Genomic DNA, 17,395 nt, shown 5'->3' on the forward strand with positions numbered 1-17,395 from the left:
GCCAAATCCAACTGCACTGATTAGCCCAGTGTATTTCATAGTGCTTTAGGTGTCTGTATCTCAGGAAAGGAACATTTAAATGCAGCACTAAGAAACAAATCTGTTTGCAATAGTGTCAAAAAAAGCCAAAAACTGAAGGATCTTATTCTCCCTCTTGGTCCATAATTGCAGTGAGGGAGTGGATTTTTGCTCTTACTTGTATGAGAGAACTTTGGGAAGGAAGATTTAAGTTGCCAATCCATGACAGTAGCTTTTCTTTGTCATCCTATGCACATAAAACCCCCCAACATTTTAATGTAGATGAATAACCTTTTAATATTGAAATTAACAGGTATTAGAAGAATTAGTCCTTCCTATCAGGTGTAATAATGCAGCCTCACTTTCTGCCTGCCTTTCTGTCTCTTTGAGAAAGAAAAGTTGGCATCACACAAGGTTGGGCACCAAAGTTTCTCAGCAACTGCCATAATTAGATGGGATTAGTAAGTTTTGCAAGTGTGGCAATATCACTTCATACCCCAGTGAGAAGCTGCAGAGCATCCAAGATCTTTATTGCTGAATCCTCTTACTCCAGAGGCATCCTTTGAGAGGAGGTCCAGATTTAGAAGGGCTTGAACATAGTGTGTCATATATGAGAGAGATTATCCTCAAAAAATTCAAACCCCGAAGCAACTTGTGCTGCATTAGAATTTCGTCCATAGCACTTTAAAAATACTGAAAAAACAAGACACAGAAACTAAAAAAAAAACCCAAAAAAACCAAAAAAACACAAACAAACAAAAAAACAAAACAGTGCGGAAATACTGGAGAAGAATTTAGGAGAAAATTAATCTATGCTTGCAGAGTGAAAAATAATTCACTGTGTACATTGGTCTTTCACTGGCCTTTTTCTTACCCCCTGGATTCCAGGATGTCAGGTTTCTTTAGGAAGAAGAGACTTAATACAGTCTGAAAGTACCTCAATGCCTGAACATGTCAGCATAGTTTGGGGGAATCTTCTGTAATAGTTCTTGGCATGTTTTGTTCTCCAGAAAAATGAGAGGAAAACCTTTTGTATGATTTTAACCTAGACACATCCCCCTGATCTTAATGTAGATGGGAATCTTAACAAAAAAAAATAACCTCAGTAATATTTTTTAAAATTTATAGATAAGCAAAACTCTACAGTAGTCTTGATCTACTGACTGACTTTATGAAGGAAAATAATGACTAGTCCATTGGGATTGGCATAAATTGCTCACAGGCTGAGTATGGTTCTAAGGTTTAAATGGATGAGGGGTGTCCTTGTTGTGGATTTTTTTCTCGAGCAGCTTTTCTGTTTTCTTGAAAGAGATTAGTTCCATTCTGGTGTATTTTGTTGGCTGGTTTTTGTTGGAGCACAGGGCTAACCCTCACATGAGAAATGTAATGAGCCACTGGGTAAGCCAGTGCGTTTTTCCCCATCACTGGAATTGCTTTTTTTACCAACATATATGCACATGCACCTTTCCTGGCCAATTTCTTTTGACAAAACACACAGAAATCATCTCTGCCCACCAGCAGCAGTGCAGTTTTGCACAGAGGCCCAAGCCGGAGGCATCTTCAGTGTTGTTTATTTCTCCTTGCACAAGGCTGGTCCAATTGCCAGCTGGCTGCAGATGTGGTAGAAGGCTAGCTGGCCTCGAGCCTTGCTGTGAGCCCAGGGGGTCTCTCCCTCTTCATCACAGCTGCTGTGAGTGTTATAAGCCCAGCAAACAGCTGATCCACTTGCATACACTGTGCCTTCATCTCCCACCAGTTTTCAACGACCTTGACATCCGGGTACAGAGCTGGTGTCCAGGTGCTGGAAGGAGGAATTCCTCTTGTTTGGGAGCTAGATGGGGGAAGAGATGGCTGGTGCTAGGCTGCTCCTGAGGAAGAACATTCAAGGCCCAGGAGATGCAATATATTTTGAAAGGAACTCTTGCCTCTTTATCTTTTAAGCCCCACTTTTTTCCAGTTTCCCCATCCAGGAATGCCCAGGAGGCCATTGCTGTGTCTTCCTTGCAGGGAGTGGAGGGCTGTGGGGTCTTGCCATACTTCGTTGTAATTTGCTGGGCATTGGTGGCAGCTAACAGTGTAGGGATCACAGCCAGCTCCAAATTGTCCTTTGCCCCATTGTCAGAAGGCAGAGGAGAAACTTAAAGCTTGTTTTTATGAAATCACTCAGGGACAGTACCCCGTGATTAGAAGTACAGTGTTGTTTCAGGTTATATGATGCAACATTGTTCTGGTCTCAAAGCAGCTTAAAGCCTTTGGATGGATTTGCTCCATTCTCATGAAGGTTTATTATATACAATGAAAGGAAACGGACTTGCAGGATTAATTTACAATATATTTCCACTAATGCTTGTTGCTTATTACACCGAAATAATTCAGAGCCAGAGCAGGTGGAGGTTTTTTTGCCTTGTAGTGAGATAACAGAAAGATGTTTTTATTTAACTTATGCTTTAGCTGAGGTATTACTGCACTCCTGTTGAGGTTTTGTTTGGAGTCTATCAGGGATATAACTGATGAGAAGGGTAATGACTGCAGCACAGTGCTGTTGCTAGGAAGGGTGAAATGCTGTAGAGCTGCTCTGGCTTTCATCTTGAGCTGTGGAGAGGACTGGGGGCTGTGCTGCATCACGGGAAATTCAAATGGCCTGGCCCTCAGATAAACCTGAGCAAAAGCAGCCAGGGTCGTTTACTTCTTGCCCCTCTTCCAAATAGCACCTACTTCTCTCCAGCTTGAGAGACCTACTGGGCATCAGCAGAGAGCAAAATTCATCCTCTCATTCTGTCCATTTAGCCAGCTGGCTGCACATTAAAGTTGTTTGGCCACTCACTTCTGTCATGTTTTCTTAACCTTTTGCTTGAGTGCTTGAGGAGCCTTTCACTCTCCCAGGGATGAATCCCCTTATGAATTCATGCTGTTCAGTGGGGGTCAATGCTCTCATTCAGGGACTGTTTTCCCACTGACAGCAAAATTAGTGCAAACTTGCTGGTGTTTTTCTATTCATATGACACCATGGAAACACCGTATTATTTAACAGGTGCAGGACTTCAAAGTATTATCAAGAAGGTGTAGGAGTATCTGTTCATCAACAAAATTTTGTGATTACTCAGTGCTTCCAACATGCCAAAAAACAAGTACAGGAAGTGGGATTTTGTACCTGTGGAAAAAGCAGAAGCCTTAAAATATTTTCATGAATGCCCCTCCTTCATGGGTATTCTGTGCATTTTGCAGGGAGAAGGGAGGGCTGGAATGAATATGGGAAATCTTTTCAGTAAAGACTGTCCTGCATCAGGGGCTTTCTTGTCCAAGCCCCCAAAGAAGGCTCACTTAAATGCTTGGGTGCAGCATGTACAGTGAATTGGAAGGCATGATTGGTTTATTTTATTTCAAAAAGTGTCTTTTTTTTCTCTTTATAGGCTACAGAGAAAGAACAGGAGTTTGCTGCTGCGAGTGCAAAACAGTTGGAATATCAGCAGCTAGAGGACGACAAGCTCTCTCAAAAATCTTCATCTAGCAAACTTTCCAAGTCTCCTCTAAAGATCGTCAAGAAACCGAAAAATATGCAATGCAAAGTGACGCTCCTGGATGGATCAGAATATGCCTGTGAAGTAGAGGTAAATGGCTTTTTGTCATCTTTTTTTTTTTTTATCCTGTCAGGAGATAAATGGTGAAAATTGTATTTCTAATTTAAGAAAAAGGATGAATGGCATGATATTTCACCAGTGCCAAGCACAGAGATACTTTCATTGTTTTGTCTGGAGGTTGTTGAAGATGGTGCACAGATTTGAGCTAGGTGAGGGATTCTGAGCACTCCCTGAAACAGCCAGAGACTGTGGATTAATTTTCTGTTGGCACAAGCCACAGCAGAATGCAGAAAACAAAGTATGGGCAACAAAGCCCATAAACAAATAAAGATTTTGATCTCACTGGACTTTTCTTTTCCTTGGTAGTTTACTGAGTTGAGTCTTCCATTGAGTCATTGTACATACAGAAATTCTGACTATTGCGAGATTACTGCGGGCATGAGAGACACCCTGGGCAAGTGGGGAAAATGTCAAGTGCAAATTGCAGTGAGAATGGAGAGTTTTGTGCGCTTTTCCGTGATGTCTGTGAATCATAACTGTGTTTGAATGTTACTGGCAAAAAGATGCTGTGATTTTTCTGTAAGGAAGCCTTCCCTGCTGGGACTCTGAGAGGAACCTACTTTTGGGAGAGATGATCTTTGCTGTCACTTAAAAGCCAGTCTGTACCTGTGGGCAGACCCATGCTAAGAGGATCCCTTCAACTCCAGAAGACCCCAGAAAAGCAAAAAGTGAGCACATTTAGCATCTCAGAGTAAGCATGAGAAAATTCGGAATCTCAGGGTGGACCCTTTCTCCATTCAGTCATTGTCATCAAGGTGATTTTTGAGCACTGGACCAGCCTGTCCTGTTTTAGGTCAGAAGGTCATGCACACAAGACAAGGCTGAGCCTGACCAAGCAGTGGCTGCAGGGGAAGGATGAGTCTTGGAGGGCCTGGCTAAGCCAGCCATCCTTTCGCTAACTGCAGAATTCCATGGAGAAGAAAAGCCACCTGGGGAGAACAGGAGAGTATGAAGGCAGGGATGAAATAGTCTGCAGGCTTGAAAGGGAAATCCACAGGAGCATGGAGAAAGGATGGAGAAAAGGAGTACCTGACTGGGGGCCAAATCTTTGGCATCTTTACAATCACATTGCACACAGCCCTCTTGTCCTTCAGCTGCTCTGATTTTAGGTGCTTTGGAGAGTGGCAGGTGAGGAAAAACTTTATTGGTTTTTAGTTAACCCTGGCATTACAGTTTGGGTCAAATGTTGTCATGCTAGGAGTGAGCTGCAAACAGAAGCTGGTATTTTACTACTCTTACAGCAAATTAGCTATCCATGTGGCTGAGTATCTTTTAATTTCACTGGCCAAGTCGCATGTTGTTTCCTTCAGCTTAGGACTGGCTATCTGGACACATCCTTTGTGACTATTAAATGGTCATTTCTTGACCTGCAGTCTCAGTTTTGTCACTGAGGGATAGTGTGGGAGCCATTATGCTGGAGGAATGACTCATACTGGCTTTGATGGAAAGAGTCAACTCATTTCAGCTTTTGCCACTTGCTTGTAAAATGTGAGTCACTTTTCAGAACACAATCAAGCAAATCTTACCAAATAAGATTTCTATGGAAATCTTGTCTAGCAGGCTGAGCTTTATCAGAATCTAAGATGGAGCAGAAAGGGAGATTTGTTACGTTAGATTTCCAGTTATGCAAAAAACTGCTGTGAATAATACTTTTTATAGGAAGTTTCACTCTTTCACTACCTGAGTTCTCTTGAAGCATAAAAATGCTGGCATATGGAAGCCATCCTGTTTTATTGCTTGTCAGATTTCTCCCTCTGCTTTGCAAGTTCTGAATAGCTCTTGAATAATGTCCAATATAAGTTCTGTGTGATTTTTTTCTACTTACATTGCTGAAATGTTTTCAAGTTGTATTGACTGTCATCAGTAATCATTTTATCTGCTTCTAAGATGATCAGGCTTCCCAGGCAGAATGTAATACTGATGAGAAGAGAGCTCCTAAAAGGATGACTTTTCAAATGATGAAGCTGTAAGGCTATGATGATGAGTAGACCATGGGGTACATTGAAGCAAAGTTAGTTAGGGGGAACAAACATTTCAGGGAATGAGTGCAGCTGGGGTGGTGATACACCTTACATGCCTTAAACAGTGTGATTCAGACTTTGCATCTGTATTGATGATACAGCTGCAGGTACTTCTGTGGCACAGCCCACTCCAGGCCATGGGAATTCTTGGTAGATCCAAAGGAGGTCCACTTCCTACATGCATAAAGTTTAACTACAGCAAAAGGGTGCTGAGTCCAGCCAAGACAAATGATGTGACTTTCACTGTGCTTTTTCTCCAGAGGAGTAAAAAAGTATTCACAAAGGGAGTTAGTAGGGCAGGGAATCTGAGGGTTTGTCTCAGGAGACATCTCATGAAGTTGTGTGGAAGGCTGAAGTTCTACAGAAGTTTTGGGTAATAAAGTTCTGTGTCAGTTACACAGAAACTCAGTGCTGCAGAATGGGAAACAATCCATCATATTTTAGCAAAATGCCATCTTATTTTAAGGATCACCTTTAAGTGAACTCACTGTATCAATTTAAATGGGGGTAAAATGTATATATGCACAAGCATACATACATACATACTGATATATATATATATGTGTGTGTGTGTTATTCTCTGTCAGCAGCACACAAAGTCATGAACTTTTACAGAATCACAGATTATTATGAGCTGGAAGGGACCGAAAAGGATCATTAAGTCCAGCTCCTAAGTCAATGGCCAATACAGGGATTGAACCCACCCCCTTGGTGTTATTATCACCATGCTGTAAGCAAGTGAGCTAATCTCAGTTCTTTCTTTTATATATATATATATATATAAAATACATGGTATACTAAGGCACCCAGCAAATTATGGAGGTCAGTAAATTCCCCAAGAACAATTCTTTAAAAGAAAAGGAAGAGGGACAGACAACATGGCAATCAGATATTTAATACTTCATTCCTTGTGTTCAACCCACATAACTGCATCTTTCAGAGTGGACAGTGACCCAAGGTAGGGATGTGTCAATTTTTAAATGAGTCAGAAATGTCATCCTGTGTTGTCAGTTCCTTTCTTTCTGCTCCTTGTGTATCATGCTTCTACCTATTGATGGCTACAAAGCAATGTGATCTGGAGGGACCAGAAACTTAGAAACCTAATTTTGAGCTAGAATAATAGCTCTGTCAATGAATCTTGATTTGGATGCAGGCCAGGTATTTATCTCTCCAGAATTGCATTCCCTAGTCTGGGAGTTGGGCATCATTATAGAATCCATCAGTTACTCTATAAAGTGCTTTGCAAATGACAAATGCTTTTTATATATGTTAAATATTAATGTAATTTAAAGGAGCTTATTGCTCTCCAGTAGAGCGCAACCTGCAGCTTATCAATTATGTGTTCATCCCACTAATGACCTGGCAGCCAGTGTGGCACGTACTCACAGATTGAGACACTTCTGAGGCAAGTTTGGTTAATCCATTATGCCCTTGCTGTCCTTTGTTTCAGAATCCCCTCTTTCTTATTCCATATTTAATGCTGAGCATTTTCACTGTCTACTGCTATATCTTTCAATCTCTCTCACATTCAGGGCTTTGCATTTGTGACACTGGGAGTTTTTTCATGTTGTATGAGATGTATGAGGGAAAGTGTAGTGGAGCTTACTTCAAAGCTGAGGTTAACGGGGTCATCTGATGTAGTCGCCATTCAGTAAAAGAATCTTCAGCAAATATCAGGTAAAAGCTTTCCCTTGAGGCCCTGCAGTGTTACTGCCTGTGTGCTTTATCTGTCCTGACCCAGAAAGTCTTTCATGCAGTAACATATTACAAGCCAAAACCAGGTTAAGGAGGTAACCCAACCTGTTCATTCATCCTCCTCCAAAACCATACACCACCAGTGTTACCATCTGTACCCCCAGTGCTGCTCTTGTCCAGAAGCCTGCAGATGGTAGTGGCAGCCGTATTTCAGAGCAGGGTTTCCTTTCCAAGGTGGGATGGCCACCTGATGGTGCTTCCCCTCCCCAGGGAAGGCTGTTGGCTTTTGGAAAAGAGGTGTTTGTACATTGACGTTGTCCCCAGTCTGCCAAGACAAACAGCCTCAGGGCAACTGTGTGTTTCTCCCATCTCATGATGAACCTGGGGATTTCTGAGGGGCGTTGGATCACAGGACTTGATGCAGTCCATTCAGAGAGACAAAGCATGGTGGTTTGCACCAGATGTTCACCCCTGCTGGCAGTGGTTCTCCTTGGGTTGTTTATTGTGCTCTCCCAACCAGCATCATGCTCAGAAATGTTGATTGTCAGAGTGTCCAAGGCCAGAGCTGTGGCCAAAACTGCACTTGACATTGTCTCTTTTAAGCCAGCTAGACTTATGCTTTGCATTCATTGGTTTGAAGAGCTAAGGAGAAAGCAAGATCCAAGACTGCAAATTAATTTCAGATAACCCAAAAAAGGCAATGAACACACTAGTTCAAGTTTTTCCTAAGTTTCAAGAAAACAAGCAAAAATGACTTATTTCTGGGTTTCTTCAGCTTTAAGTAGGAGCTTTCAAATGCTGTAGTACAATATGTTTCTTCCAGGATTTATTTCCCTTTTTGTCCATATCTGCCCCATCTCAATTTTCTGTTATCTAGACCACTGCATTTTAATTAAAAGATGCAAGTGGAACAAGCTGTCATGCTCTCCATTACACATAGCCTAATTTAAAGTGTCTTCCTAAAACAAGTCGGAATTTGTCTTTGTTGCTGCTCTAAATATATACATGCTGTCACTCACAATGTGAGGGCAGAAAGCTGTAACATAATCTGTCTAAATAAATGGTAAAATAATTAGATTTCACTTTGAAAGGCTCAGCTGTCTGAGGCCATTGGTAATTTATACTCTTTCGTCATTCCTGTACCACTCAGACTTTCTTATCATGCAGGCCACCAGTGAATGAAAACAAATGTTTCCATGGCAGCCTGTCTGTGGCATCTCTGCAGCCCTACATCAAACAGCAAATTGACGTACGATCCAGATAAGCTGCACAGCACATGGAGAAACAACAGCTCACAAAGTATTTCTGTTTACCCCACTTCTGTGTGAGTGGGGGTCAGCTGAGGTGGGAAGGGACTGGTAAAAATACACTGTATATGGGTATTTTTAACTCCAGTTTTCTCAGTCATGCAACTTGGGCAGTGGTTTGGTGTCCCATGCTGTAGCCACTGTTACACCTTTGTAATGAACTTCTGGTGACTTCCTCCCTGGTGGAGACCCCACTTTCTTAATGGGTTTCACCACATCCTCAGGCGACATCAGAGTAGCATGCTTGAGTTTGAATAGCAAGAAGTTTTCTTGTCATACATTTGAAACCGGGATTTGTGACATGGACCGAAGCAGACTAGAGTGAACTGGTCCCTTTCTGCCCTACACAAGTATGGGCTGATAATCCTTTTTGAAGACAAAATGGACATGAAATAAATGGATTCTCTAATAGTTGAAGTATTGCTTTTCACTTTGTTTTCTCATTTTCCTGTTAAAAAGTGTGAATGCATGATGCTTCCTTAAAAAATAACTCATTGAAGATTGTCTTAGGACAGGCTTGAAGGGTTGAGAAAAAGCATAATTATTTCTGCACTGCCACCTCTGCCAGTGATGAAAGAGAGCAGTGGCTGCCTGTGCTGCTTTTCCATACCTGCAAGACTCCCTCTGGAAGAAAAACCCTCCTGTGTTTCTGTATGATAGAGGGGGACTGCATGGCCCCGTTGTCCCCCTCCACACTCAGTCCCAGCTAACTCTTCCCTGTGTGTGGAGTTTAATAACATCAAATTTCTCCTCGGTTTTGAGGAAGGTTTTAAGGTCAGGAGGGAAAACATGTAATAAGATGCACTCTGCATTCTGAAGGATACTGTTTCAGTTACCCCCTGCACATTTTAATTGTTTAATGAATTCCACACAGTCTCTTGCAAATGGCTTTACATGCAAAACTGATTATTGAATGCAAGAGGAGTTTTTTTAATAAGTCTTTTCCTTTTGACCTACTCATTGCTTACACTTCACTTAATTTAATATGAAGACCTTTGTTTTGGGTTTTGTTTCTTCCCCAGGATATGTTTCAGTAAAAGTGGCTGGGTTTGAGAGGCATCATTGCTGTTACACAGGATGTTTTCTGTCCCCAGACCCTCTAATTAGGGCTGACTTGGATTAGCCAGGGGATTCACTTAAGATCTATGTTACCTGACACATGTCAGTAGGAGTCTGAGTATTGCCTGAATATGTTTCAGCTGAATAAAGTTAATAAACAGTTCTTCTGACTTGCTTTTTCCAAGTACTGTAGGCCTCTTTTTATAAGTTAAAATAGTTGTCCATTCAAGAGGCATAATGATCTGGAAATCAGCACCAATGTCATAATGATCTCATAATAATCAACTGTGAGTCTGAGAAGAGAAAGGGTTTTTTTCCTTCAGTTTGGTAATTAAAAATAAAAATGTTTGGGCTCCCTTTTAGCAATTATGATTATTATTCTTATTTCACTGAAGCTAAAGAAATCTAAATCAAAACAAGTCAGGTTGAGCTAAGCCTTTTGGAAATGCCCCAAGGTTGAGGAAGTGGGGCTGGAACATTTCTGGCTTGCCAGGGGAGGCTCAGGTCCCCTCACAGCTTCTTGTGGCATCTGGGCTGTGTGGTATTCAGGGGGAAGGTCTCTTGTAACCTTGGTAGGGAGACAACTAAACGACTAGACAGGTATTTTCTCCAGTTCCTATGCAAGTATTTTAGAGACTGAATGAAGAATGAGGAATTAAAAATAAATCACCCCTTTAGATGTACCAAGTGGACAGCAGGTGGGGCCTTAAATAACACATTTTGGCACAGCAGAGGACATGGTCACAATCAAATACCAGAAGCTTAAAAGAAAAAAAAAAGTACACATTTTCTCCCAATCTATATTTTCTACATCTAATCCTCCTAACTAGTGTCCTTTTTTAATAGTTTCTGAAAATTATTTGTGCAGTGAAATGTTGAGTTTATCAGGCAAAAATAGTCATTTTGATACCTTGGAGGTGCCAGCCATTTTTCATAACATTCAAAACTATTGTGAGCACTCCACCTACATTGACAAATACTTTCAGCTGCTCTGAAACTGCGTATATTTTGGGAATAAATGGTTAACTGAAAACTTTCTATTGAAATAGTGCCTCTGGTTCCCTCCTCTTGGGGAACCAGCTGGACACAAGCCAGGCAACAGGAGCTTGTTCTCCATCTGGCAAAGTTTTTTAAAAACTAGGTTTGATCATGCACACTCAAACTGAGGTACTACAAGGTTCCTTGCTGGTTAATCTGTTTGCAAGAGCCCAGGAGAGGATGATCTTCCACCTACCTTTCACTCCAGACTGGGAGATGTCTGTTGGCTCCAGGGGTCCTGTCCTTGTCACCATCCTTGCTGATGGCCTCACCAGGGTAAGACTGCATCAGTCCCTTCATGTTTGTCTTCTCCAGGCTTATTGCCTGGGGTGGTCTTGGCCCCAAAGAGCCTCCAGCTTCTTACTGGAGTGCCTTGTGCAGCCAGCACCCAACCTCTGCATGTATTTTTTAATACATGCATGCTGGAATAATGCATGCAATAATGACTGCTGGAATATAAATCAAAAAGAGTAGATGACAGGCTTTGTCTTTTCCCTTTTCCAAATGGACACTCAAAGCCTTCTGCTGTTTCTGTACAGTGTGTACATTCCTGTACCTCATGCCCAACCAACACAGTAGTTGCTGATTTTCATGTCGCTGCCCAGTCACGCTCCTGCCAAGCCTCCCTGCCTTTTGTCATGTTTCCCGCTCTGTTTCTGTGTCCATGAAGTGCCTGCTGCTTGTTCCAGTCCCAACCGAGCTGTCTAAATTCATCAACTCTGTTTCTAGTTGCTCCAATTTATAGGTGCTGTCCCCACGTTTACACTTAGAGTTGCCATTTCCAGACCCAAACTAAGTAAATCTTCACTTTATTATCATCCTCTAAATATATTACCATGTCAAAGAAAATATTAATGCCTCATATGGGTGATTATTTTTTTTCCAGCTGAGCCCCATGCAGCACTGGGCTGCTCGTATGTTTTCTCATCCTTGTCTGTTGATACAGTGAACAGAATATCATAGACAGGACGGGGTGGTGAAGTATCTGCTTGCAAAGCAAAGTGTTGATAGGCAGCAAGGTCTGTCTCTCATGGTTTATCTCACTCTGGCAGAAATGGTTTTGATCTGAAGTGGATAAAGCTTCGATGTAGCTTGAGAACAGGATATGTTAGTTTTCATGAAAACCCCAGCATTGATGGTGCAATACCATCTAAGGTACCCCAAATCTAAAAGCCTGATCATCCTGCTCCCTCTTCTGCCTCAAGAGCATCTTTCTCTGCAGTGTATTTATTTTTTTCACTCCAGGCTGGCAATGTAGGTCAGAGAGAGCTCTGTGGCTTTTGAATTCATATGGCAAGATTACTCTGTAAATCGGACTATGTTGACAGTAGAGCTTTTTCAGCTGAAAATAAACAAACTGTTTATGGGGGTTTTTTTGTCAATATATGCCAAGGACTATTTATATCTCAGGTAGTGATTGGGTCCCCTTGCTATGTTGGTACTAGATTTGTGCACAGTTAGTTAGCACGTGAGATGAGGAGAGATGAGTGTTTGCTGAGTTTATCCAAGTATAGGTAGAATAAGAAAAATATTTATAGCTGCCACTGGAAAGCTTCAGCTGCTGCATGAATCCCGAGAGACCTGCCTGAGTTACTGCAGTGTCTTGCAGGAGGCTGTAGAGCAATCAGGAGGCATTAAGCCAATGGATCAGCTGCATGTCTAGCTAAAATCCGAGCCCAAACAATCTGTGCTCTCAAGAAAGCTGAGTGAGGGGGTTACTTTCTCTGCTGAAAGGCCTTCATAAATGGAACACTGTTTATTATTTTATGTCATGATTTAGTAAATGTGTAAAGCTAATGAATGTGCTGAGAACAGAACTTCTAATTGAGAAATTGTGTCCACTATTTTTATATTCATTTATCGGAGAGTAGTGCTCGTAAGCTGGTAGCAGACCTCAGTTTATACAGTATGCATTCTGTTGATGCACTTGGGATGCATTTGATAATCATCACATTTGACAGGTATTTCTGTAGCCATTGTGCACGTGCAGACAAGGCTCTCACACTTCCACATCCAAGAACATGCTCCAGAGTGTTTATTTTTTATCGGGTGCCCCTAGCATGGTTGCATTGTCATGAAAGGAGTGCTCATTGTTTTCCCAAGGATGCAAACTGTGTGGAGCACCCATCAGTACACTTAGAGCTTGTGTGGTGCCAGTGCTGGTGTGATCTCTGCTGCTGAGGTAGAAGGCAAAAACCCTAATTTGGTTTGATGCCAGAATCGGGACTAGGTCACCAATCTTCTTACTGGGATTTAGCAGTCCTCTGGGTTTTTTTAGATTAGTGCTGGCTGTTTAGGATTGCCAGCTCAAATGGCATTAAAGAAGGTTGCCCCTGATAAAAACTATGTCATATTATACAATGTCATTGACATTTGCTGCAGGTAACTGTAGCATAGGCAGTGTTACGTGTTTATCCGTTGATCTAAATGCATGGTTAGCGGTCAACAGAAAAGGTTATTTTCAGGAATGGTAATACATTTCAATATGGTGTATTACAATAAATATCAACAAGATGCTGAATTATAGTACTACCATCATGGATGAAAAAAAGACAGTGATCAATCATCACTTTATGTTAAAATACCTTCTCATCTACTCTGTTTCCTTATGTGGCATTTCTTATATGTGCAAGGCAGTATAAGATAGTGTTCTAAATTAAAAGGCAGAGACAGATATGCAAAATATTATTGCAGGTTTTATTTCAAACTATTACTCTATATCAGTCACCCACTGGGATGTTTTATGAAGGTTCACACATAAAGAAGTTAATGAAGAAATAAAACTGTTGGAGAGCTTTTATTGATATGCAGCTTTCAGGAAAAGCATTTCTGTACATGAAGTAGCTTCATAACGGGGAAAAAGTCTTTTTAATATAGCTTTTATTCAGAAAAATCTTTTTGAAATTGCCTAATTCTTAGTTCCCCCCACTTTTGGCTAAATATTTTATTAGTAGATATTATCTGGAGTTTTGACTTGGGACATTTCCAAATACAGTTTACTGTTGAAGTATGGAAAGCTTTTGAGAACCAAAAAATGAATGTATTTTGCTTTGAGCATTTTCTTTTCTTGGAGTGTGTCTTTTTTCCCTTTGCATCCTAAAAGGCTGGCAAAAATGTCTTGTTCAATATCTCCTACACTTGCTAGCCAAGTGCTTACAAACTGGATGAGAGGGTTCTGTCCATCTAGGGATACATTTATGAACATTTATGATTAATGACTGTGTGTTATATTTTGAACATTTAATGTCTCCTCCTCATCCAGGGGAGGGCGTCAAAGATTCTCAGAGGGCTGGAGCGCCTCTCCTGTAGAGACAGGACTGAGAGGGTTGGGGTTGTTTGGCCTGGAAAGGAATCCAGGGAAACCTTATTGTGGCCTTCCAGGAGTTAAAGGGGGCTTACAGAAAAGAGGGAAAGAGACATTTTACTCAGACAGATAGTGATAGGACAAAGAGGAACTGTTGTAAACTAAAAGAAGGAATATTTAGATTGGATCTTGAGAGGAAATTCTTTACTGTGAGGATGCTGAGACATTGGTTGCCCAGAGAAGTTGTGGATGTCTCATTACTGGAAGCTTTCAAGGCCAGGTTGGATGGGACTTTGAACAATCTGGTTTAGTAGAAGGTGTCCCTGCTTATGGCAGGGGGTGGTACTAGATGATCTTTAAGGGTACTTCTAACTCAAGCCATTGGTTTATAATGCTTTGCATATGCAGATTTTTTTCTGCAAGAAACAAAGCAGTTGGAATAAAAAGACAACCTGAGTTAATTTCCTTTATTTTCAAGCTTTTTTTTGTTGGTCTGTGTGGAAGTGGGGAGCAGGGCATTTGTTGTTTGCTTTGTCAGTGTATATCCTACCTTTGTCTATGGTGTACAGTGTTGCATTGATAACTTTGCCAAAGTTTTTTTTCCCTATGAGAAAAGACTTGAAAATGTTTTGTGGAATGCCTAGAACATGACTCGCAACACATTGAACTTTGAGATGAATTAACTGTTATTGATGCTTCTGGAACTGCCAGTGCAATTTCAGCAAGCACGGCAGAGGATTTAGAGACCTAAATTCCAGTGGTTAAGTCATGTTATGCTCCTAGATGCTTTTATCCTACACATTACACATGTGATGTTTACTTCAGTAAACCAGAGGAAAACTTGCTGATTTTCAGCCAGTTAAGACTCCAGGAAAGATTCTCTATCCTGTTTTTCTTTCTGGATTCTCCTTAATTAGCTTTCTGCTGTAAACTTCAGTTGAGAAATGAAATATTTGAAGAAATTCAGGGTTGTTTTCACTCCTGTCATCTTTCTGCTTCATCTTCTTTTCCCGGTGGAGAGAAACTGTGGAGAAGTATAAACAGGGAAAAGAGAATATCCTTTGAAAATGCAAATTACAAATGTGTAGAAGTGAAATGAAGTTAAACTTCCTCGGAATGACTTTTTCCACTTATCTTCCTTGAGAAAAATTGCTATTTCTTTCAGCTGGCTTCAGTCAAGACATGTTCAAAAAACATGTCCTCCATCTTTGGAAATTTTCTGGCCTAAAGTGCAATGATCAGCTTCTAGAATTTTTCAGTTCAGCTCTTTGGTACTTGAAACTCTTTTCAGGAAAAACATGGGAAATGTCAGGGTATGTTGATTATTATTTCATTCACAGATAAAAATGTGCTCCTTACCAGAACAACTGTGTGGGTTTAGAATCTCTGATTGACTTTCTGCAGATGGAGAAGCAGTATGATGTGGCCACAAACTTCTCTACATTTGGAACTACAATGAACATCCACTTACAAATTCACATCTCTTTGTATGCATGTATTGTATACATCAAATTATATACATACTTGCCTGTGCATTTTAATTTATTACATATGTGTGATGTTCATATCCCTCCCCCGGAAATGGGATTCTTGATACAAAAGTGGTATTGCAGGCTTGGTCACTTTAGATTGCAAGTAATGAGTATTTGCAGAAGTATTGGGGGTTTTTTTCTGGGATTTGGCATATATTTTGTGTAAATGGGGTAGTTCATGAGGAAAGAATGAGAAATTGTGTTGTCAGGAGGCTGGAATTCAGAGACTCAGCTGGGGGAATTTTGTTAAGAGAGTGCTCTCTGTGGTGAGTACAAAGTATTCCTGACAACCAGTTAATCATTTTCACTTGTTTGTGTTGCAAGAATAATTGCAGAAGCTGCAACATGGGGATGGAGAAGCTTCCCTTGTTTATGCTTCTTCTTTGTTGCCATATACATTTTAGTATATGGTGTTTTACTTGTGTTTGTGCATAGGAGACTACCACGCAGCCCATGCAGCGTAGAAAATGAAGTATCAACCAAATTAAATTGCAAAAAGTAATTTAAATTGTAACAGTAAAATGAAATAAAATCAGTGGTCTGCGCACAATTGGAATCTTTTTCATCAAAAAAAAAACATTGAAACATTGGAAAGGGAAAAAAAGAATTAGCTAATTCTTTCCCACCAGAAGGAAGAGGGGAAAAGGAAGAGGTTAGTACAGCCACATGCCAAAATACATTACAGCATGCAAGGCTAGAGCCAGCTCACACATTTATACAGTGCATTGTTGAGATCCATTGGAAAGTGCAAATGCTAATTAGGAATGTGAACCAGATAACCTCAACATCAGTTCGAGTCCAATTATTCATTCTGGGATTTCATGATACTGATCTGTTTGTCCTTATTCCAGCGATCCTGCCTAACTGGAGTTATTACAGTAATTGTATGGAGTTGGATGCCAGGCTGGAGCTAGTGTGACATTGCTCACTGGCAGCTTGGCAGCTTTTCCCAGGAAAGCAGCAAGGTCATTTGCATATGTATTTGTGCAGAAAGTTACATGCAAACTCGTCCCTTTTAAATTCCAGGTCTGCAGCTGTGATACATTTTCATCTTGCTGTGCTCCTTGGCTGATCAGAAAGGGAAGTGCAGTTTCATTTCATCGGGCTGTCCTGACCTTGTGGTTACTGTGCAGTGGAGTTGATGGTTATTGGTGGCAAAAATGAATCCTGTTATAGATGTCTGGCTGTAGAACTCTGTTCTCACTTTGTGTTTTCCCTAGCACTGCAAAATTTGGTCTGAATGTGATCTCTTGTAATTGATTCCTTGCTGCAAGTAGCCCTTGCTCAGCATTCTGCACCCGCATGAGACTGCAGCATTGAAAGCCAAAGCAGAACCGCCCCAAAGTGCGTCACTTTGGAGGCTGCAATGGTTTTCATTTCCAGGAAGCAGAGAGGGCTGCTTGCTGCTCATCAGCTCTTCATCCTGTTTCCCTCTCAGTGAGAGGAGGGTAATCTGCTAGTGAGCAAAAATAGAGCCTTGAGAGTAGACCAACACTCTGTCCTATATTCAGACACTGAACCCCTTGGCATCTGGGGAGGTGCACAGGGATCCCAGTATCATGGCTGTGCTTGTTCAAAGGGACTGGAGAGGCCCCTGACGTGAGCAGGGCAGGGGGCAGGTGTGGTCAGGCCAGCTGTGGCATTGCCTGGCCAATGCCTTGAAACCCTCTGAGAAGAGAGGCTCCTCAGCCATGTTGAGCTACCAGTCCCAGAATGGCACTGCCCCTCCAGTGAGAAATCTGTCAGACAGAGGGCTGGGTTCTGTCTGAAAGAAGCCTGAGTA

At 41.3% G+C, this 17,395-nt stretch overlaps 1 protein-coding gene across 18 annotated transcripts in view; it reads left to right on the plus strand.

The window, feature by feature from the left end:
- EPB41L3 (erythrocyte membrane protein band 4.1 like 3) overlaps nt 1–17,395 on the plus strand; it is a 95,522-nt gene that overhangs the window by 32,896 nt on the left and 45,231 nt on the right. For all 18 annotated transcript variants that reach the window (XM_030943811.1, XM_030943810.1, XM_030943815.1 and 15 more), the window contains exon 3: nt 3,429–3,626. In XM_030943811.1, the coding sequence (XP_030799671.1) occupies nt 3,429–3,626 (198 nt within the window). The remainder of the gene's footprint in view (nt 1–3,428; nt 3,627–17,395) is intronic.

Source organism: Camarhynchus parvulus, chromosome 2 (genome assembly GCF_901933205.1).
Source record: "Camarhynchus parvulus chromosome 2, STF_HiC, whole genome shotgun sequence".
NCBI classification, from domain to species: domain Eukaryota; kingdom Metazoa; phylum Chordata; class Aves; order Passeriformes; family Thraupidae; genus Camarhynchus; species Camarhynchus parvulus.